This window comes from Emydura macquarii, unplaced genomic scaffold, assembly GCF_026122565.2.
Source record: "Emydura macquarii macquarii isolate MOO-44397 ecotype Brisbane River unplaced genomic scaffold, CSIRO-AGI_Emac_v2 contig_2422, whole genome shotgun sequence".
NCBI classification, from domain to species: domain Eukaryota; kingdom Metazoa; phylum Chordata; order Testudines; family Chelidae; genus Emydura; species Emydura macquarii.
The window spans coordinates 40,408,163-40,433,137 of record NW_027132559.1 but is presented as its reverse complement, the minus strand read 5'-3'; the positions used below and the strand labels follow the sequence as shown (position 1 = coordinate 40,433,137).

The 24,975-nt window shown below is 39.4% G+C and overlaps 1 protein-coding gene across 3 annotated transcripts in view; it reads right to left on the bottom strand.

Moving 5' to 3' along the window:
- Nucleotides 1-24,975, bottom strand: part of MLLT10 (MLLT10 histone lysine methyltransferase DOT1L cofactor) — a 213,016-nt gene that overhangs the window by 175,367 nt on the left and 12,674 nt on the right. For all 3 annotated transcript variants that reach the window (XM_067562351.1, XM_067562352.1, XM_067562353.1), the window contains one exon: nucleotides 13,478-13,532. In XM_067562351.1, the coding sequence (XP_067418452.1) occupies nucleotides 13,478-13,532 (55 nt within the window). The remainder of the gene's footprint in view (nucleotides 1-13,477; nucleotides 13,533-24,975) is intronic.

Here is a 24,975-nt window from a genome sequence, read left to right as displayed (position 1 = left end):
AGTTCCTACTGCTGGAGTGGAGCTCAAACTGCAAAGCCTCCTCTCCTCATATATTCAACTCGTGCAACAGCTCTGGTGTGTTCCAAGTGGGACAGCGTTTGCTGTGTGGCATCTCCATGGTCAGCTAGGAAGATGTGATGTGAGCTCTCCATGCTAAGCCAAGCCAACAGGAAGTTGAATTAAAAAAATTCCAGGACCTCTAAAGGGGGAGGGCAGATGCTTGTGTACCTGGGTGCAGGGCAGAGGAGTTCTAACTGCTGACCAAAGCAGTCCTGATGGGCATTGTGGGACACCTCCTGGATGCCATTTACAGTGATGTAACCAAGTGCAGTATCTACATTGATGCTTTGTCGATATAACTTTGCCACAAAAAGCTCTATGCCTCTCATCAAGGTGGTTTTATTTTGTCAGCAAAGCAGGAGAGTTTTGTTGGCCGGATCAGCATTATAGTGTGTACACCTCCACTGTCTTGTCAATGAAATCTAACTTTTGTCAACAAAACTCTGTAGTGTAGACCAGGCCTTGGGCTAGACTGCTCCCTGCTCTGTCCTGCCCTGAGGGCCAGAACTTCCTTTACAGACTACTAATTGCTCTCTATCCCACAGTCTCCTGGTTGGGGTAATGACTGCTTGTGCTCTGCCCCTCCTAAAGGGCCCAAGCCCTAGGACTCTTGATTGGTGGCAGTCCTAGCCAGGAGACTCTGGGCTAAGGACTGCTGACTACTCTGCCCCGCCCAAGGGGGCTAGCACTCCAGATTATTAATGGTTATTTGCCCCTACTATGAGGCTACAAGCTATGGATTGCTTACTGCTCAGCCCTGCCAGCAGGACCTGAGCCAGAGTGCTGCTGCCTAATGCAGTGAGGTGGAGTGGCCTCTCTTCCCACTTGAGAGCGAGAGACCACAGTTTTCCACTCCCCATCCCATTCCAACTTTGCAGGCTATAAATACATATAATGTTTGGATACTGACAATTTTCCCTTCCCCTTAAAAAAAAAAGTTTTCTGAAAACACCACCTACCAAGAAGTTTATCATTCTGTAAATTAACAACAACAAAAAACCCAGGAAGTGAACTTGGACCTTATCTAGTGTACGTATTGTGTTAGGAACAAGAGAAAAACCCTACCTGCTTACATGGTATTACTACTAATATTATGAACAGTGTTTTAAAGGGTATAACCAAATAGCTTTACAAGTCCACACTAAAACGAATTCATAGCTCAAAGTTAAGCTAACATATTTTCTTGCAATATTGTAATACACAATACATATTTAAACACAAAATTATTCAATTACAACTGCTGATTTTTGCAAATCAAGGTTTTAAACTCTTCAACCACAAGCACTTCAAGTACTACAGAATTAATCCAGGAATTTCTAATACAATTTCTTATTACAACAATCTACATTTAAAAAACCTAAACACTTGTAACCTTTTACTTCATATTACAAGAGCAACAACAGTCTCAGGATTTATATGGAAAGAGCTATATAACTGATTTCACCTAAAAGGATCCCAAAGCAGGTCATATGCAGGAACATGCGAACACAAAAATTCCATCACTGAAGTAGTTATCACTTGGGTATAACGTGGGAGCTATTTAACACCACACAGTAACATTACACAAAATGGTTTGACCAAAATCCATTCAAAACCAACATGCAGTGGGGAATTCACAAGGACACCATGTAATTATTGAATTTTTAAAAAATATTTCATACCTTCAAAATGGCCAGCAACTCCATCTCTAACGTTACATATTTTTTAATGCAAACAGTTGCTGTTAATCCAAAAATTCAATATTAATATTCTTTGCATTTTACTGGACATGCTAGTTTAATCAAAAATAAGCACAAATAGTACAGGAAATTTTATTTTTTACACAAACCTATAGATTTGGCTTGAGTTTCTGAAGTTCACACAGAAAAGAACCTTCCAGTGGTTAGTTATAGTACTTAAAATATTTCAAGTATTTACTACAGAAAACTACAGTAGAACCTCAGAGTTGCAAACACCAGAGTTATGAACTGATCAGTCAATCCCACACCTGGTTTGGAACCACAAGTATGCAGTCAGGCAGCAGCAAACACCAAAAAAAACAAAAAACAAATACAGTACAGTACTGTGTTAAATGTAAACTACTAAAAAAAAAAAAAAAGGAAAAGCAGCATTTTTCTTCTGCATATTAAAGTTTCAAAGCTGTATTAAGTCAGTGTTCAGTTGTAAACTTTTGAAAGAACACCATAACACTGTGTTCAGTTACAAAAATTTCAGAGTTATGAACAACCTCCATTCCCAAGGTGTTCATAACTCTGAGGTTCTACTATACACAGACCTTTGGTTTTTCTAAATACTTTTTAGAAATACATATTGTTTCAGTATCTACATTCAGTTAAATGAGCTTTAGGTTCTCTAAATGGAGGTGGTAGGCATCTTCATATTTCCCAACAGGATGATCTTGAGGGCTAAAACTAATGTTTTTGTTCAAAAGCACTGAAAATGAGATCAAATAAAATTTTGGAAACTAATTTAGCAGTTGACTTAAAAAATTAATGTTTGTTCAGTCCTCTAAAAATGCAGCAATACGTACATGATAAACATCAGGATTTAGCAATTGCTAAACTGATTTCCAGTATTACAATGGTAATACAGACTCTTTCATTCCTACTTTGCATCAAATTGTCAAGACAGAAGATTCCTGCTTGATTACAGGTTTTTTCCTGGTTTACTCTTTTCAAATTAGATATCTAATATCTAATAGGCAACAAGTGAAGTGATTGCACTGGACTTTTTTTAAACATTTACTTTCATTATAACTATTACTAACCGAAAGTATGTATTATACTATCTAGCAAAATTTGTAAAGATGAACTTAGTAACCAGAGTGAAAATCAGTTAAAAGCATTCTGCATCTCACCTTCGTGCTGAGACTAGAGATAGGGAAAGGGCAAAGAAGAGAAAGTTGTTCTCATGGACAGTCTATAGTTTGAAGTTGAGACACACCTTTCACATCAGAGGGCAGCACTTGCTTTAATGGATATCCTTGGAATTTTGATTTTAGAGGGCTCTAGGAAGAATAGGAGATAGTGACCTATCAGCAGGCCAGGCAAGGACTTTGTAGCATTCCATAATGCACAGCTATTGACCAAGTGGTTCCTAACATACCTGGATTCATCCTCACAAGACACCATGGTATCCAGATAACTTGCAAGAAGAGCAACAAGAGACAAGATGGCTAGAATATCAGTGCCAGAAGTCTCATTCCAAATATTGCAACAAATAGTTTCTGATATCTTATGAGATGGAGGAGGCAAATGAAGTTTTCTTCCAGCATCTACATACATGGCCTCTTACTGCCTTGGCTGCAGAAACAAGGGCAATGCACAACACACGAGTCAATGGACACTGCTGCAAATCATTCCGGCAGACCCACATTTGAATCCATATAGGGACCATCACTCGAAGAAACAAAAACTGAACAAACAGAACTATTCTCAGAAACTTGTTAAATGTGGGCTGTTTCCACCTGGAAACAAAGTCTAGCATTTCTCACTGAGGAATTTTCACATTATTTTGCAGATAAATTCACTTGGATTCGGACTGAGCTGTATGTCACAATGATAGGGCTAGGTCTGGAAAAAAGTCTTCTTTGCTGGAGTTTTAGTTAGCATCGCTCACTGAACTTCTGGAAGTGCTAAGAGATTTGCAGATTGTCACCTGTGAATTAGAATGGTGAAGGCCAACAGGGAGGTATTGAGCCCCATTATTGTAATTGTCTGCCTGCTTCTTTTAACCTTTTTTTTTTTTAAATCATCTTTGGTCACAAAACATTATTTAATGAAGACAAACACTCCATTTACTGTCAATGTCTCAAACCCTCCTTTCATTTCAAAGGAAAATAATTCAAGTTGCACAGATGAAATTTTGACAATTCCTTGAGTGTTCAGGTTTCCTTGATCCCAGTCCATTTGTTTAGTGCTAGCCCTAGGTATAACAAGGATACTGCATCCATTGTGTTGGTTGATTTCCTCCTTCTGGGGTGGATGAAGATAGAAGGCTTATGAGGATTCTTCAGATCTTTCAGCCACTTTCAGTGCTGTTAAAAATAAGGTGTTGTTGATATACCAGCAGACCCTATCAGGAGTAGACAGAGGAATTCAAGTTTTCTTTCCAAATTTCTTTCCAAAAATTGCCAGAATGTAATACTGGACAATAGTTCATCTGCCCAGATGACACACTCATTCAGGGTTTCAAAGAGTCCCGCTGTCACCCATCATATTCAATATTTATGAGGCCCCATATACTTCAGAGATGGCAGACAGTAGCCAAACAGCAAACAGAATGCAGCACAACAGACAGAGATGAAGACATACATTTTGTTCTTTAGGATTATGCATGATGTCACTCTTACAAAATCCATCATAGAATCCTGAGCATGCACAGAGAGGTACAGTTTAAAATTTTTTGAAAAATAAACAGCATGAAATTCAATTTATCTTTCTTGAGGATGAAAATAATCCAGCTCTCCTTCAATTTGAACTTTTGGGTCCAATGTGACTAAATATTTCGAACAAATAAGCCATCCATCCCCATTCAAGCTGATCCTAAAAGCTTTACTAATCCTCTGTGTATTTTTTAATTTTCTTTTTAAAGCTGCCTCAGCAAAATACTTTTCCCTTCCCATTCCTTCTTAATTTAGATTGACAGTAGAATCATCCAGACTTTGGGGAATTCAGTAGAGTGGAAATACAGGGAAGGACGTTCTCCTGTATTCAGTGTGGCTCCTCCAAGCTTTGTTTTCAAAAGCACCATACAATCAAGTAACTCATCTTCACAAGCCCCTCCTAAAAGAAAGGAAAGTATGGGGGAAACAGAAGTGGTGAGGTTATATTATTTGCCAGGGAAGGTACTGGACTGGGATTCTGGAGACCCAGGTTCTATTTCTGGTTTCCCCGTTAACTTGTGTGACCAAATCATTTCATCTCTCTTTATCTTTATTTTCTCTTCCCACCCTTTGTCTATTTAAAATGTAAGATCATCAGGGCAGGGATTGTCTCTTACAATGAACATAGACAGCACCTAACACAATGGGGTCCTAATCTCAACTGGAGCCACAACAGACTACCTTAATATAAATAAATTATTAAGATAATAAAAAGAGTGGAGGGGCATATAAGTACTTATGTAGACAGATTTAGAACGTGTAGGAGCTATAAAACTGCAGCACAAATTAAGGTTGGACTAAAGCTTTCATTGTTTCCTGTTGCTGTGTATGAAATTGGTTTAAATACTATATATGTAAAGAAGTGCTACAGGCTATATAGTCCCATGTAGGATAAAAAAGGCTGTAACAAGCTTTTAGCACAATGTCATTTGAACTAGAATTGCATAGGCAATGGCAGCAGATCAGTCTTTACAGAAAAAGAATGCTTTCATTTCAGTCAGCTGTTAATCTCTTCAGTATTCTGATCCAATGAGAACTTTCCTGAAGTACCTGTTTTTAGATGCAGAACAGCTTCTCCTGAAACCATAATAGTTATTTTCTGCTGGGAATTTGCATAACTGGGATTGAAATAGCTATACCATGCTAAAAACAGGTATAGGTTTAACGTAGTTTATCCATCGAGTAGGCTCATCAGCAGTTTTATCTGCCACTTCTATCAGTTGGGGGAAGAAGTCCTAAAATGTATAAAAATTATTACATTAAATAACAGGAGGAATAGATTTCAAATATGTTTATATCTGAACCTTCCCTCAAAGTTTTCTTCCCCAGTAAAAAGAAAGGTTTCTTAATTTAAGTGTTTGGTAGGTTGTTTTTTTTAACTTCCATCTGTTAAAGTTGAATATCTATTGTATAAGAGGATTAACACATTTCTAAGTATACAGTCACAGTGAGATGTAGGAACTTCTTGCACAAAATATTAGCTGCCAGGAAGACTACATTCTATTACCACCCGCCTTCTCATATATTAATGTTTACAGAAAATGCAACACAACAGTAAAGAAATTCAGACAGGGAAAACTGCTGACTCAAATGATCTTGCATGTGACATTCCTTACAGATTTAGGAGATCCCTGCTCTAACCCTTGGAAAAACTATGACAAAAACATTGCATTATTAGCTGGCATTCTACCAAGCAGCTGCATGTGAGACGTCTTGGTGAAAAGCTGACATAAGGAATGCTGTTACACAGCATTCCTGATCATCATCCAGCTAGATCAGATTTCAAACTTCTACTTCAGTAAAACAACAAGCCTCAGTACCAACCTTCTAAGTTCACAGACAAAAATGGTGAGACAGAAAATTACTGTAAGACACTCATTCTACCAATATCAAAACATTTCTGAACAGTTTTTAAAAAGTAGTAAATACACCACACACACTTCGCTTAAAAAAAAGCAAAGATTTTCTTAAGTGTCTGATACCATGAGAAAACATATATATGAAAGTTAGAGACTGACCTAAATTATAGTTAGTCAACTTTACTTATGGTGCATTTTTACTTCTAGTACTTGTGTAGTCCTGCCCTTTGAATGGATTTTAAAAATTACAGCATTTTAGTCAATAGGCTTGCAGCAAACTTTTGCTGTATTCAAACTGACCAACTCCAAACCACCACAAAACAACTGCAAACTCACTGATCATAGCTATCCTGAAAAGAGTATTTGCTTCCTATTTTCACTATGTTTCTCTAAGAAATATAATCTTATGCAAACATAATAAAAACACACATACAGGAAGACAAAAATATTACTAGAAAGTTTATTATTAAATCTTGCAATAGCCTTCAAATATTTGAAACAGAAAAAAATAAAGAAAGTATTCATATAAATAACAGGTTTCTGATGATTTTACAATCCATTTAAATCTCACTCATATTTTACTTTTCACATGAGTAAACCTTGATGAACATGAAAAGCAAGGAATTCAGGCACTACTCACAGTGATTATTCATTGTATCCAATATCTGGATCCTATTTTCTTCTCAATATTAATTTTCTATTTTTAATATTAAATATTACTAAAAATCAAAGGCCATTCAGTAGTGTTTATGAAATTGCATTTTTTGTGGATTTTGGTTTTATAGCAAAATAATATTAACTCACAATACTCCACAAAGTCCTGCAAACCACACAACAGGAAAATTACTTTTTGTTTACAAGACGATATATAATTTTTACTCCAATATTTATAGGATAGTACCAACCATATTAGGTACTCAAATAAATTGAAAGAATGTTCCACTCTTTGCATATTCAAACTTTAAAACCTTATTCTTTATTCCTATGGTTTCTGAATGCATGTAGGGGGTCAAGACTGATATTTCCAACTATTCATCCCAAACTGGTTAGCTGCATGCTTCTAATACAACTAGTTGCAGAAACAAGATTAATGATGATTAACAATGGCCCCTGCTATGCAGGGAAATGTCTTCTAGCTGTTCTTAAGAGCCAATATGGATAGGATGGGCAAAATGTGGTAGTTTTCACTCTGCCCTGAGACTCACGCACAAAGACAAAAGAAATCTTACTGAAATCAATAAAGTTTGCTGGAGGAAAGATTTTAGGGTTTGGTCCTTTCAAGTAACACAGTTGCCTGAGCTGGTACAAACATTTTTTAAAATGGTTCATGAGAACACTTGGAGCCAAGAAGAGGTTTCAGTAACTGTATTAACAATTTTTGCCACATCCACATTTGCCAACACAATCACATTACCTAAAGCCACTTTCAACATCAGTTCTTGAAAGCTGCTTCAGAACACACACTAGGAAAGCTTCAGTAAAGGAAATGTTTTTCATATATTGAAGAAGCCCCACTCATGGCAGCAATCATAGAGTCCATAATGTATGGAATGAGAGAAATGATGCTTCCCATCTAAACCAGTATTTCTACCATTGCTACCATTGGTGGAGCTGTGCTGATGCAGAAAATCCTTACAAAAATTCCCAGTGTAAACACAACATTCCTGTACAGGCAGGTCACAATTAGCATTCAACATTAATACTCTTTAAGGCCAACCTACACTGCCAAAACATCTCTGGGGTTGGGGGAGAGAAGAAACCATGTTATAATAATGATGTCACCTGTGTAGATGAGGCCAAATCATGTTATAACTATGTTCCGAAACCATGTTATAACCCATGGGCTCTTAAGCTCTTGTTTACAATAGGCTTATTTCTCTAAAATTTCCCAACCACCACCACTGATTCAGCTCTAATGTAGGTAGCACTGGTCTAGGCAATGCGCCATACTCTGCTGGAAGTTCAGTGTATGGAACAAAGCTGTTCTGAGCAGGTTTAGACATGAGAACTTAAGATTCCAGTATACCCACCAGAAGTCTTGCATTCACTAGGTCTATCGTTGGTGGAGCTGAAACTATGGGGAAAAAACTGGAAAACATAGTGCAAACACTCCCTAAAATAGATTAGCAAGGTTTATACACCTTGTTCCTATTGTTATGCCTTTGTGGGTGCACAAATAAGAGTAAACCTTTATTGAAAAACAGAAGAGCGAAGTGCACAATGGAACTTTTAGTGTGTGGTAACAGGGTCTGCATGGCAAGCTAGTACACTGTAGATTTACACAGCTTGTCACACAGTAACTCTCTGTATAGATACACCCAAAGGAATCTTGCCTCCCAATAACAACTAGAGTCCAGTAGCACCTTAAAGACTAACAAATTTCTGCAGGCATAAGCTTTCGTGGGCTGCAATCCACTTTATAAGACGCATGAAATGGAAATCCACGAATGCAGCCCACAAAAGCTTATGCCCTCAGAAATTTGTTAGTCTTTAAGGTGCTACAGGACTCTCGTTTTTGCTGTATTCAGACTAACATGGCTATCCCTCTGGAACTCGCCTCCCAAAGGAATCAGAAACTTATTACATCCAAATCATATTTGAATGCAAGTGTTTTTAACAGAATTCTAACAATTATCCTAGCCAATGTGGAAAGAAGTTTTTCTTCTGAGAATGGTGCTAACCCAAAACACACCATCAAAGCCATGCCCCTTTATAACATGGTTATTGGTGAGAAGTGGGAAAGAGCATTGTATTCCAGGATGGAGGAATCAAGCAAGACAGAGAAGGACATTCAAGATGGGTCAGGTCAGTATTACCAGGCCAGCAAAGAACAGAACAACTTCGCTCCCACATTAGGGACTAAGATACTTTAAAAAAAAAAAAAAAAAAAAAAAAAAAAAAAAAAAAGTAAATCCAATACACCACCAAGTCAGTCCATAGTGCTATGCTATGCTATGCTAACCCAGGTTTGATTCCCAGTCTGTGCCCCTATTTACATGACAGAGCCTGGGAGTACAGTTTAGGAAAGCTGATAGCCACTAGATAAGGCCTAAAAGAGTAGGCTGCATTAAAATGAGAGGCACAATAAGGAAAGATCATCAGGACTCCAATAGGAACAGCAAAGATTGCTCCTTCCCCCACCCAGAGAAAAAAACAAAACAAATCAGACATCTCAAAGCATTTCTTCCTTCTAGTAAAAAGCAAATATGCAGAAGATCTTTGAAATATTAAGGGCAAAAAAAATTATGAAACCGTCATATGGGCTCAGAAGAAAAAAAAAAGTGTCTATGCAGAAGGAATACAGAGTATGAAACTGTATAGGTTACCTGACCATAAAATATAGTTGCTATCTGCAAGTAAGTAGAGGCAAGCCTAAAGTTTTATTCTATAGCCTGGTGAAGATCTAGTACTTCTCCAGCTCCAGAAAATTCAAGCACTTGATTCTGTGCACATCACTGAATACATATACTCTTTCTGCCACACCTATAATCATAGCAAAAAAAGAAATTCCCACACACAAACTTCATTCTAATCAGCTGCATTTGTACTCCGATACCAATTCAATTAAAAACATAAATAGTAACAGCCATGCTCAGATGGCCCCATTAGAATCAGGATACCGCTGTGCTAAGCGCTAAAGATTACAGTTAAATATCTACCTCAGCCCCAACTCCATCTCCTTGCTCACTGTCCATCTACTTTTTGATACAGAATATCCAAGTTACATCAAAAATATCACTGGAAACCAAGTTTCAGAGTTCATGTAAGGGACAGCAGTGTCCTGTATTTTGTAACACTTTGCTGACCCTTGATTCAAGAACAGTTATTTACCATACCTTACAAGAGCTTTGAAACTTACTTATTTTCCTTGCTCTCTAATGGGAAAGGCATTTTTCCCCCTCAAAAGAAAGGCTCTCCTTAGAAGCAAGTGGCCAGGCTGCAGTCTGTAGAACACTGCAAAGGAGTTCACTAACACAAGCAGCGTAACTAGATGGAGAATGTATAACAAATCCACCAATACAGTCATTCCCCTAACATCCCAAATAAAAAGAATAGTCCTGTAATTCAAGCATTGGACTAGGACACAGAAATTCTACCTTGGTTCCCCATATTTAAAATGTAATAGTTTCATAGAATTTAAGACCAGAAGGGACTATTATTAGATTACCTAGCCTGACCACTGGGATACCATAGACTGCTAAATTTTACACAGTTACCCCTATACTGAGCCAAAGAACTTGGGTTAGACTAAAGCATTTCAGTTCTCAAGAAACTAACTTGTGTGCTACAAGTAGAGAACAGGAAAGACCGAGGTACCACCAATGTCCGAAGAACCTGCAGTGTCAGGGAATTGAGTAGGTGACATATGCCCATATGATCCTAGCAAGCAATCCAGACACCATGCCGCAGAGGAGCTGAAAACCCCCAAGGTCCCTGTCAATCTGTCCTCGGAGAAAATGCTCTCTCAAATTCTAAACCTAGCAATGAGTCTGGCACTGTGCATGTGAGCAAGACGCACCAGCCTAGCTTCTGAGAAAAAGGATTCACTGTACCATCTCGGAGCACTGGTCTACCCAGTCATTTGTTCTGTCGCCAGTTGTGGCCAAACTTTGATGCTTCAGAGGAGGGGAGAAGGGAAATGGAATATATCAAACCAATTGTGCTTTAGTGGAAAAATTCCTTCCTGACCCCTGCAGGTGACCAACTGAAACATGAGACTTGATTACAGCCATTGTTTTAATACAGAGCTGTTAAAATGTTATCACCATATGAGGGCAATGCAGAACTTCCTGTTCTCCCTATGAAAAAAGGAACAAACAAAGCGATTCACAGATTCAGATTCAAAGTGCAGAAGGGACCACCACAACCATCTAATCCAAACCCTATACACACACACCCCCATACATAGTCCACAGAATTTCTCCGAGAAACTGGATTAAAGCATATGGGTTAGAAAGATATCTAATCTCGCTTTAAAGACTACGAACAACGAACGGTGATTCCAAAACCTCCCATGTAAACTGTTCCAGTTTTTAAATTACGTTCACTGCTAAGAAATTGAATCTTATTTCAAGGCTAAATTTGTCCAACTCCAACTTCCAGCCACTGTACCTTGTTATAAATTTGTCAGCAAGTTTGAAAAGCTTACCACTGTCAGATATCCATGTGTAAGTACCTATGAACAGCGATCAAGTCACCTCAATCTTCTCTTCCATAAACTGAATAGGTTGAGCTCCCTGAAACTCTCAAAGACTTGTTTTCCAGACTCTGGATCACTTCTGTAGCCCTTCTTTGAACTCTCACCATTATTCCCACATCCTTCTTGAAGCATGGACACCAGAACTGTACATAGTATTCTAACAGTAATCTTACCGATGCTGTGTTCAGAGACAAGGTAACTTCCCTACTTCTACTTGACATTCCCCTTTTTATACATCTGAGGATTGCATTAGCCCTTTTTGCCACAGCACTGCATTGAAAGCTCACGCAAATGTAGTCGTAAGTCCTTCTGCGAGTCTCTGCTTTCCAATACCGTCTCCCTTCCTGTAGGTGCAGCCTGCATTCTTTGTTCCCAGATGTATTATCTGGCATTTGGCTGTATTAAAATGCATTTTTTTAGACTGTGACCATTTAATCAAGTGATTGAGCTCGCTATCAGTAATCTGTCATTATTTACTATCCCACCAATCCTTATCTGCAAATTTTACTAGCGAAAATTTTATATTATGTCTGAATCACTGATAAAAATATTGAATAGCATTGAATCATAAACCGATCCCTGTTGGACCCTCCTCGAAACAGCCCCATTCACTAATGTTTCACTACTAGCAACTATATTTTGAGATCTGTAAGTGATACAGTTTTTAATCCAGCTAGTGTGTCCTATAGGTCTATATAATGCAAGTTTTTTAATCAAAACGTCATCTGGTACTTAGTCAAATGTTTTGGAGACATCCAAGTAAATCATAACAGCACAATTTACCAATCTGACCCATTATCTTGTCAAAAAAAGACCACAAGTTTGTTTGACAAGACCCACCTTTCATTAACCATTTTGACTAACATCATATTTTTAGCCTATAATTCTTTGTAGATATTATTACATTTTTTTGTCAGGGAACTATAAATCCCCTAAAGGGTTATCCCTTTAAAATGAGGATACTGCTACTTCCCTACCTCTGAGGGCTGTTAAACGCTGAATTCATTAGTGTATCTGAAGTGCTCATATACTATGGTGATGAATATCTCAGTATGTCCTATTTAAAAAAAAAGATGCACACACCAACTATGGTACAGGAGCCAGCACACAACACAGATCCTCAGCACGCAAAAAGTGCAGATTCTCTGAATGGGTTCCCAAAATCTTGCTCATCCATCCCTTTTCTACACCAGAATTTGACCAGTATCACTAAATCTGAACCTCTAAGAGTCACAGTTGAGAGTGCAGTATTTAGCCCTTGGTTAAAGTATTGAAAAAGACAGATATTTCTAAAAATGCTTGAAAGATTCTTTTATATCCCAATTTAGTAGTAAAGATTTCATCAAGACAAATACTTAAGATTTCCTTTAACAATACTACTCAGTAAGAGCTCAGAATTGATAACGCACTGAAGGACATAATGCGCAGATGTAAAAGTGGGTAATCACCATTGTGTCTTTTCCATTTCTAATTTCTGTGTTGCAGAACTTATTTGTAAATATGCATTAAAACTATTCTTTGAAACATGCATCAGTATATTTAGCTTGACCTACACAACTTTGGAAGTCTCTGATTTTTCCAGTTGAAAATGGGCAGCAGCTTCCAATGAGTGTTCATCTTCTAAAACATGTATATAATTTAGCCTTTATCCTAATTAACCTCCTGAGTAGAATATTCGTATTACAATGCAGTCTCTTCCTTCAGTCAGCATCTTGTATTTTTAAATACAACTAATAAATATATACACTGAACTGATTGTTTTCTGACAAAAGTTCAACCTAAATTGCACAACTACAGTACATATACTTTACTGTAAAATAAATATTAGCTTTTGATGCTGTCTCAGCCAACTACGGTGTTAAAATAGTTGCTTTTTTTTGCTTGCAGGTAATATCTTTATATTATTTCAATTTACAATGCTGTTTTCCTTTATTAAGTAAAAAAACTAAAAGAAAAAAGAAAAATGCAACTTACCCCCATTATCTGTTCTCTTTAAAGCACCATCCTTATGAGGGCATAATTCACATCTCTGAAAAGCAAACACAAAACAAAGAATTGGAATGATCATCACAATATTAGAAGAGAAACCACACATTATACAAACGTATCATTACAATTGTCTTCTGTAATTGACCGATTACAGTTTATTAGAAGTAAGTAGACAAACATTTCCATTAATCTAAACAATGCTAGTATTACCGAGCTCTCAGGGAATTAAGCTGCTAATTTCTGATATGTCTCAAACCATGTCACTGTACTCACTTACACAGGAAAAAGTTACTTTTAATTCTACTTCTCTCCAGATATCTTTCAGGATTCTCATTTTTGGATCTCCACTCCCTAGAAAAACAAACATATACCGCCAAGGATTTGGGCAGGGATGGGCTAGTTCAGTAGATCCCAACCTTTTTGGCTCGATGGCCAGAGGTATCATTTTTACAACCCTGAAGGACCACCATTCTCCACCAGCAGCTCCCTCCTCCCTTCCCCCCCCCTTGCAGCCAGACGAAGGAGTTCAGCAAGGAGGCTGCCTCCTCCTCACTGATCTCCTGTCCCCTTGGCTGCTGCAATGCACTCTGCCTGGGTCCTTAGGCAGCAGCTCCCCACGTAGCCAGGGGGAGGGGAGCAGTGGGCCACTTTGAAAGCCCCCACGGGCCACGGATTGGGAACCACTGGGCTAGTCCCAAAGAAACCAGGATGCAACCGCAGACTGTGTGTGATATATTTGTTTCCACCAGGATCTCAGGGTTCACGGGAGCTATGGATACAATGAATACAGATGCAGACATAAGACTCAACAATCGTAGCATGGTCCAAGCTGTCACCTGCTGGCTCTTACTTCTCCCTCCTGACACGACTGATATCTTGCATCCTGTTTCAAGACAGCAGGTTTTGAGCTGAGCCTTGTATATCAGGGCTCCATTGGCAACAAGTGGGGACACTGGAGGAATTAGGATTTGTGACAAGTAACCCAAACACCTCAATGGTGAATGGCCTATTCTTTTGACATTCTCCAGGATCAGCTATGGCTGCATCCACCAAGCTTCTTGGTGGAAAACTGACCTAGCAACATCCTGGAGCAGTATGCACTACTTCTTAACCAGTTCAGAAACAGGAGCAATCGGGAAAGCATAGGAGGCACCTCACTTCACCAACTGCTCCAAAATAGCATGCAAGAGCACAGCAATGGGACAGGAGGTCTTGGTCCAGACATCTAGTGCTTGTGGCCTTTATATATTCCTAGACTGATACTAATTCAACCCCCACAACCAGCATTTTAAGAATCTGAGGTAAAGTCAGATCCTCACATGCAGATTTATTGTACTATCTATTCCTTGAGTGGAGATATACTTGGCATCAATAGAGAATGCCAGTTCACCTGAATCCTGACCTATCCACTTGCTCTCACTCAGATGGCTGGCTGATCATGGTGAGGTGACAGAAGAGCCTACAACAGACAGTGCCTTTAAAGTACAGGTGTCAAACTCATTTAATGAAAAGTGACGAATTCCATTCTTAATTAAATTTCTTTCAATCTATAGCAGAACTCTCACTAGCGACAATAGAAGGCTTGCACAAATATCAAAGGTACAATTTGGCTTTAGTTACTAAAACTTTTCATTACTTATTATTTGTTCAGTACACTGTTGTCATTCAGCACCACACCAAGGAATGGGGGTGGCCTTTAGAACCATTGCTATTTTTGCCCTTTGTTTTTCCTTCATCCCCATCCTCTCCTATCCATATCTTCTCCTTTCTTCTCTCAACATTTTCTTCCTTGTAGCACCTTTCAATTCCCACATGCTACAGGCTTCACTTTCATCCTTCCCTCATGGCATCTGCTAAAACGATCAGCAGTTAAATAATTAATGCTTTCACGAAGGGCTCATCATGTGGCTTTAGAATTAGTTAGTGAAGAGACGGTTTTCAACTCTTTTCAGTGATTATTTTCAGGCTGCCTGCAGACTCAGGCAGACAACACTATATCAGTTACACTCAGTTCACATTTCTGAAGGATTTATTTGCAATCAGAAGTGCTATTTTTTTTAATTAAAACAAATTCTGCAGAATCTGCATAGGTCATGCAGGCCACAAAAATACATCTTGTGTGTGATGTGTTTGACAGACACCTGCTCTCTCAAGGGCATCAAACACTAGCTGCACTGAGGTCCCTCAAAGGGAGTACACTGGGTTCAAAATCAATTCTCAAAACACTAAAAGAGCTAATTCCACATCATGTGGGCAATCTTGGCACAATAAGCACTATAATTGTGCAAATAACTCAAAAAATCTTGACACAAGACCAAGTCAGCACTGAAGGTAATTACCTCAGCCTCAGAGATTGGCATGGCTAGATCCCCAAATGTACATTACCACAGAAACCTCTCAGAGCAATTTCCCAATCCTAAATACATATGGAGGAGGGATACAAGAGACTTCAAGTGCTAAGGCGCATGAAGTTATTAAAGGCTTCAGCACTGGCAAGTCAGCAGCTTGCTTTCTCCCATTGCTCTTTGCCTATTGCCTCATCCAATACTACTACAACTGACTTTAGGCATCAGTATCTGTACATGGCAAAATCTCTGGCAGGAATTACACAAGATGCTTCAGTGGAGGTGGTGAAGCTACCCCAGTGGACACAGGGGAGAAAACTGATGTCTGAACTACTTGCATTAGTGCACACCCAAATCCATCCAGAGGTGAGGCCAACTCAGTCTTTCCCCTTTCCAAGCACTCTGGTCTGATCTCATGCTGAGCTTAAGGGAATTTCTAGAGTGAAAGTACCTCAAGAAAGGCTTGAAGGCATTGCCTAGGACACTTGTGTATTTGAAACAATATGTGCCCCAAACACTCCTTTCACAGTGCACATAGAAGAGAATGTAACACGTGCCCTTTCATAATAGGCACTCTTCTGGGGTTAAGGAAGCATACATAGGTCATCCTGAAAGGACATAAAAAACCCTAATACACACACACAAGGCAAGTAAATGATGTTTGCAGAACTCTCAAGTGTTAACGAAAAGAGCTGAAACCCTCAGTGCCTGAAGCAGACCTACACCACAAAATTATAGGTTACTTACCCATAACTGAAAGTTCTTCAGGATATGTGGACGATATCTGTTTTCCACATGAGTGTATGGACCATGCATCTGAGATTGGAAAATCTTGCAAGTAGCATCCATTGGTCCATGCCAACGCCTTGGCTCTCCTCACATTCAGCACCAAGGGGATAAAGGGAGTTGTGGACTGACCATCTCTCCAGTTCTTCTCTACCACAAATCAAGTCATGATCCGAAGCAGAGGGGAAGGAGGATGGCTAGTGGAATACAGATAGGAACCACACATCTCAAAGAACTCCCAGTTACAAGTAAGTAATCTCCATTTCTTCTTCAAGTGCTGGTCCTATGTGTATTCCATATGTTGGTGACTGGCAAGCAGTACTCAAACGGGGGAAGGGAGTGAGAAGATGTAGGCAGTATAGATGTCTAACACTGCAATTCCTAGGGCTACTTTGGCAGAAGAGGCTTGGACAAAGTGTAATGCTTTGTGACTGTGTGAATGGAACTCTAGGTTGCTGCCTTACAGATGTCCATCATAGGCAGTTCTCGAAGAGACACTACTGAGTTCATCTGTGCTCTTGTAGAATGAGACTTCACCCCATCTACATAAGAATATAAGAACGGCCATACTGGGTCAGACCAATGGTCCATCTAGCCCAGTAGCCTGTCTTCCTACAGTGGCCAATGCCAGATGCTTCAAAGGAAATTAACTGAAGAGGTAACCATCAAGTGATCCATCCCATTGCCCATTCCCAACTTCTGGTAAACAGAGGCTAGGGATGCTTCAGAGCATGATTTTACATCCATGCCCATCCTGGCCAATAGCCATTGATTGACCTATCCTCCATGAACTTATCTAGTTCTTTTTGTTATTGTCTTGGCCTTCACAACATCCTCGGGCAAAGAATTACACAGGCTGACTGTGCACTGTGTGAAGAAATACTTCCTTTTGTTCGTTTTACACCTGTTACCTACTAATTTCATTCAGTGACCTAGTTCTTGTGTTGAGAAGTAGAAAAATAACACTTCCTTATTTACTTTCTCCACATCAGTCATGATTTTATATCTCATATGCCCCTTAGTCGTCTCTTGTCCAAGCTGAAAAGTCCCAGTCTGATTAATTTCTCCTCATATGGAAGCTATTTTAGTTGCCCTTTTCTGTACCTTTTCCAACTCCAATATATCTTTTTTGAGATGGGGCAACCAGATCCACACACACTATTCAAAATGTGGACATATCATTGATTTATAAAGAGGCAATATGATATTTTCTGTCTTATCATCTATCCCTTTCCTAATGATTCCCAACATTGTTAATGTGTAGTGGCAGTCAAAAAACCTGAGTGGATGTTTTCAGATAACTATCCATAATGACTCGAAAATCTCTTTCTTGAATGGTAATGTCTAATTTAAATCTGGGGGAGGAGAACTGCTAACAGAAATCAAAGGAGGATACAGCTAGAAATCAACTTTGAAAATCTGAGCAGATCTTGCTAGTCCCCAGAATTGCTTTGCTATAGCAATTAATAGTATAGGTGATTTTTTTTTGTTTGGTTTCATTCTTTGTAGGCAGAATGCCAATGCTCATCTGATATCAAGAGAACAAAGTCTTCTCTCCTTGCTAGAGGAACAAAGCTTTGGGAAGAATACCAGTAAGTGAACTAATTGGTTTATGTGGAACTCAGAAACTACTTTTGGGATGAATTTCAGGTGGAGGCGAAGGAATACCTTCTCTTCATAAAACGTAGCGTGTAGCAAGTCAGATACATGGGCCCCCAGATCACCTACCCTTTCCGGTTGACATAAATGTGACCAGGAAGGCGACCTTCATAGACAGGTGGAACACTGAGCACGTGGTCAGCGATTTGAAAGGTGGCCCAGTAAGTGCTGATGTATAAGTATGTTAGCTTTGTTACTAGTGGGAAGGTCCTAGTCAGACCCTTTAGGAATCTGGTTGCTACCAGGGAGGCTTAGGCAGACCTAAATCCTTGGGATCTGCACATGAACACTCATTTGACTTGGAAGGAGTCAGGGAGGGATCCCTTCTCCTGGAAGCAGGGTTTTATGTCAGAGAGAACGCCTTACCCTCATAAAAAGCCTGAGACAATGGGTCTTTAGATTTATCTAATCTGGCCTCTGCTTCTGAGCTAGTGCTTGAGGACTGAGGCCAATTTACTGGGGAGTCTCCCCATTCTAGATCTGACTGTGGCCTCATGGCTCTCTCCATGAGGTGCTCTCTCAGTTGGAGCCTCATCCCTCCCAGATCCAGGATGGGAAGAAAACAGATATTGCACTTTGGCACTGACGGTCATTGCTGACCAAGGAGGGGTGAGGACAGGAGACAGTTTTTAAATCCCAGAATTCTGACAAAAGTCCTACTCCAGAAAAGAGGAACAAAGAAGGTGTCCCAATGTGGGGAAAATTAAGCTACACTAACTATATATTATACTATAAAAATATTAAACTATATATAATTATATTTATAGATATTAAGATGATGTGAGGATAGCTCCAAAAGCAAGGATTCTAACTTAGGCCATGTGGCGGTAAGAAGGAGAGGTGATCAGTGTGCACCTCCTCTTACATCCTGGGTGATAAGCATGAGAAGACGCAGGGCGCAAGTGCAGACCAGCAGACACAACTTGCAAGATTTTTCCGGTCTCAGGTACATCGTGCGAATGTGTACCTACATGTGGAATACCGAAAGGGACAAGTATTCGAAAATCCACTAATATTCCTCAAAGAAATCTGGAAACCCAGAGATGGACCAGAGGTGCCCAAAAGGTTCCAGAATCATCAAAATAAACAGGACTACACTGACTGGAACACATAGGAAAACATCAAAAAAGGGTTCCCAAAGCAGAACAGGTGAAAGACATGGCACCTGAGGGATGTTCTTTCAGTGGCAGAACTTTGGTTCGTTTTGCCTAGCAAAATGAAGATTGTGAGAGGATATGATCGTTTTTTTAAATGTGTCAGGATAGGTAAACAGCAGGGAGGTTGAAGAGTTATTTAAGCTGAAGGCCAATGTCAGCACAAAAACAAATGGATATAAACTGGCCATGGACAAGTTTCAGGCTGCAAATCAAAAGGTTTTTAACCATCAAAGGAGTAAGGTTCTGGGGTTGTGGGGGCAAATATCTTAAAACTAATTAAGTTATCACTTGATAAATTTATAAGTGGGATTGTATGACAAAGTAGCTAGTGACAGTGGAGGCAGGGCTTGGCAGCCTTGATGATCCCTTCAGTTCAGGTCTTATGTTCCTAAAAATCACATGCTTCAGCAGGTCAGCTGCAGAAGTCAGGAAGGGAATTTCCCCACACACACTGTATTTGGGCACTGGGAGCATGTGTATCCTCTCAGCGAATCATCAGAGATGGCCACAGCTGGATGGGGTAGGCTGGTGCTTTGTAGGCTGAGAATTGTCTGAGACGCTTGCTACTTGGTTCTTCACTATCTGTGGAGTCCGAAGGAATTTTCCCCCAGGTCAGACTGGCAAGGAACTTGATGGGTTTTTGCCTCCTTCTGCAGCATGGGATGTGGGTCACTTGTTAGGATCATCTGAGTATATCTTAATTCCCTACTAATTCACAGAATTGGTGCCTCAGTCCCTCTTGTTTTCTGCCTACTGCACACAATAGCTAGACTTCTGAGGGCTATAATACTTCAGTTTAATTCTGGTTGTTGATCTTTGTGTGGAGCTGACTGGATGCTCTTAGTGGCCTGTGTGATATAAAGGATGTCACAACTAAATCTGGTGGTCCTTTCTGGCCTTAAACTCTACAATGGTCAATAAAAGAATTGACTGCAAGTTTCAAAAGGCAGCAGTTGGGGTGGTGTGTGACTATCAGAGGATGAGGAGCAACCTCATACGTCTACATATTGTGACTGCCTTTAGGAATAAAAAGGCTTTAAAGTGAGGGTGTCTTACTCTAGGAAATTGAATCCTAGGAATTCAGAATCCAGCACAGATATCATCCTCAGCTAGTATAAATTGGCAAAGTGCCACTGAAGTTAATGAAGCTATTCCAATTTACAACAGCTAAGAATCTGGCCCAGTATCTTTAAAGTGGAAAGTGTCTTACAGAGGTTTAAACCTGACTGCTCCTTAATCTACCACCAGTGGGCTGTGCTACTCTTGCACCACAGAACTAAGACAGTCCAGAGTTAGTATTCAGACATTGCAGCTTAGCCACACTACTTCTGCTGCCCAACAGTTGAATGCTTCCAAAGCTCTAGAGATAAATGCTGTTGGGAATTTTTATGTATCAGCCACTTTGAATTTTACCTGGATAGAAATTAGTTAAGCATATACAGTGCTCTCATAAGAGAGCAGAATTCAAATTAATTCAACTAGGGTGAGTCAGTTTGAGAGTAAAGGTCAATCCCAGAAAGAAAGCAGCTAACAAATTTTATATGCTAGATCCTGAATCTGCTAGGAAGGGAGTCGCAGTGAGCAGTAAGAATAGAGTGTAAAAAAGATAAAGAAAAGGGTGCGCGCGTGCACGCATGCACATGGTCCATACTACTCCTTTCTGGAATGTACTGTTTGGTTTATTTAGGAATCACTATATAGTTCCTCTTTCCTCCATAGAATCAATCTGTGAAGTGACTTAGGCATTTAGGAGCTTAAAGTGTTACTAACTTTCAATGACACTTTAGGCTCCTAAGTCACTTTTGAAATTTTTCCCTTATTCTGTAGTGCAAGAAAGATTTAGCCTGCATATTTTCTTTAGTAGTAACAGGTGACTCTGTCTCAGGAAGCAGCCATGGAATGGTTTGAGTGAGCCTGAATGCCTTCTGAGACAGGATTTCTGAATATGACATATGCTTCCCTAAGACATTGTTTCATGCATCTGGCAACAAGGTCTTTTTAGGGTGACAAGAAAAGAAGAGATCTGCTGATTTCCTAAAGATGTTCATATATTTCAGGTCTATGGTTACCACTCTTCAGACATCCAGATTGTGCTATATCGTCTCCCAATTGTGCAATGAGTTCAAACACAAAGAGGACAGGGATCTCTGGGAGAAGTTAAAAAAACAGTACTAACCTTAGTCAAAGTACTAGAATATAATTGTGGAAAGTGCACTATGGATCTTGACTGCATAGGATTACTCTCTTGAGCCCCTTCTTATCTATGTGATAGCTACTAAAAACATGCCTTCATAGTTAATGGATAGAGTGATATGGAACTGATCAGTGTAAACAGATGAGATGCTAGAGCTTGCAATATTAACCAAAACTGCCATGAAGGCAACACCAGTTCCATTATCAGTTTTGAAAGATAAGCTGCTCTTAAAAATCTGGACACAAGTGGAGAATCCACTAAGTATTGACACAAACCTATACTGATTACACTTTTCAGGATTAAGATGTGCAGAGAGACAGTGCAGGGCTACCTTGAATAGAGTCCAATATTTTTGGGGAATACAGAGATTCCCATCCCCATCATCCACACAACAAACCACTTTGTTCCTTACTGAGGAGAGCCTTTTTCACTATCTCAGTTTACATAAGATAATAGAAAGCCTATGTCAGACCATAAGCAGTATCCTTTGTATTCCACAATTCCAGAGTTGTGGAATGTATCCTTTTGCTGCTCAAGTGTGCTCCACAATTTGTTTTCATTTGTTTTTTTAATGTTGCTTGCTAACCTGCATGGCAGCAAAAATACATCTTTAAAATTTGAACTGATTCAGTGACACCTCCCTCAAGCTGCAGAGAGCCTGAAACAATAGCCCTGAGGTGCAAGCTATCCCATTCATCTCAATAAAGATGGCATGAATTCGACAGCTACAGAATTTGGCATCCCTTCCCTTCCCCAAGAAGCCAGTGCATTTGTTTTTCTCCCCCTGCAGAATCTGTCATTTTGTAGAAACAAGTGCCAAGTGTTTTATTATTTGTCTCCTTGCCCTACAAAAACCTGCCTGCAACAGCCTCTTGCTCTCCAAATTCCCTCACAAGAGGGAGTTAATTAGAAAGTGTACAGAGCCCGAACTAAAGTCAAGCTTGCAGTCAGGGATCTGGAGAGCCGGAAGTATAGGCAGTGAGCAGGGCAACTTGAAAAACACCACATCAGCTGATGTCTGGAAGATGGGCTACTGAAGCCAACTACAAGATCACCCTGTCTCTTGTGCTCATGTATGTGGTTCTGAGCCAGGCTGCCTGGACGACATGTTGAAAATGCCTATCTTCAGATATAATCTACTGAAATACATTGATGAATTATGAGTCAATATTTTTCAACTATGAGTCATAGTTGTGCACATCTATATGCAAATTGGGAAATAAAAAGAATTTCACAGTGGTAGAATAAATTAGTTTCACTGTTGAATTTGGCCCCATTGTGCCATATAATATTTGAGGCCCTATCCATAATGAACATCCTACTCAAAGATGAATATTCATTTTAGCTTAGAATATGTCTCCACTATAGACACTAGAATGGAACAGTTACAGCACTGCAGCTGTGTCACTGTAGTACAGATGCTTCCTACACTGATGGAAGTGGTTTTTCCCATCGATAGAGTTAATTCACCTCTCAAAGAGGCAGTAGCTAGGCTGACGGAAGAAAAATTCTTCCAACGACCTAGCCATATCTACACTGGCAGGTCAACCTAGCCACAGAGCTCAGGGCGTGAAATTTTTTTTTATAGCTCTGAAGAACATAGTTAATTCAATTTATTTTTTAAGTGTAGACCAGGCCTTACATTGGCATGTTCAATAGCGGTGCTGTTAAACACAGAAAAGCTAATTTGCGTGAAGGAGATGGCCCTGGTGAAGATGGTCACATCTGCGAGGGATAATTAGTGCAGCACTCGCGCTTCTACCACATTTGATTACCAGAGTGGTTCTGGTTCGTTTGGAGTTAGTAAAACAAAACCGATTATTTGGTTTTTGATCTTATTAGTCTTCTAAGTAGCAGAAAAGGAGAAAACGTACAGTAATTGATTTGGTAAGAGATGAGCTAGGGTATTCATTCCCAAGTATCTTGGGTGAACTTCCTTTTAAGTAGAGTCATTGTCTACTTGCATTCCTGGTAAATGTAAATAGATCTATATGAAAGTGATGGAGGGCAAAAGATACCCATCAGAGGGCTTCCTTGCTTAGTGACCATTTTAAGAGGTTTATGAATTCAAAGCTTGTCTGAGTGATTTACTCATTGTGAAGTGCAGAGTGAGGGACGAGAGGTCAAGACACAAGACAGGACAATTGACTAGAATGCTACCCTGATTTCCAGAAAGAAATATTTTAGTAAGTTTCAATAAATATACCACTAGCACATGGAACAAAGCCAAACTTGAACAGCACTCCTAGGAAGAGATCTTACTGAACGGAGATGAAAAGGACAGAGGGAGAGATGTGTGTAGATGGGTGGTGAGCGAGAATGTAGAACAAGAGAACATGAGGGGAGGGGGAAAATATAAAGAGTGGCAAACCAGGCGAAGTCTTTATTAACAAATAGCATGTTGCCCCTTCAGCGTCCTTGCAAACTTAAAATGTGTTTGACAAAGCACCACTTGTCTGACCATTTGGGCTTACATTACATATCATATCTTACTAAAAGAGGCACAGATCCACAAAACTTTACTTGTATAATTACTCCATCAAATGACCAGCCCTATGAAAGCCAAAGGAACTATTCATCTGAATAAGGATTTTCATGAAAGTAAAGGTTGCAGGACTGAGGCTGAAGTTTGCCATGAAGCAGTAAAAAATGTGATTGCATTTGAAGGATTAACTTGTAAGGTGAGAATCCACAGGAGAGGTGTTTTGGGGGGGTTTTTTTGTTTGTTTGTTTTTTGGGGTTTTTCCCCCCCAGCTTTTTGTTGTTCCTATTTTCAGTGAAATCATTTAAATTATTTGTGAAATCACTGAAATTTCTCATTTACTGAAATCCAGATTTTTAAGCAAAAAAAAAAAAAAAAAAAGCTTCCATGGAGATTCTGAAATTTTGAGGTCCATTTTTTGCTAAAAGTTTCATTTTTTAAAAGCCTTTTTCCAAGAAAAAAACCTAAGAACATTTCACCCGGTTCTATTAATTTCACATGATTGCTATCAACTCTTACCAAAAAGAAATTAGGTAGATGTAAACAGTAGATGCTTTATGGAAGGTAAGTAATTAAGGAAATATTGTAAAGCAATAATTTGTTATATAGGTACAATATGACATAAGATAGATTTTAGTCAGTAATATCAGTAATCCAAAAACCCATGCAAAAGTTTCCATTATTAACATGAGATGTGGGGGGGAGAAGATGAGACATGACCTGCTGCACTTCTGAGGAGGCCATTTCTCAACACTTTTACTGAGATTAAAGGTGTGGTCTCTCTCTCCCACTCTCCCCCTACCCCTTTAAAGATCAGAAGTACAATTTAGTTTGATGTTTTTATCTTCTGAGGACTTTTA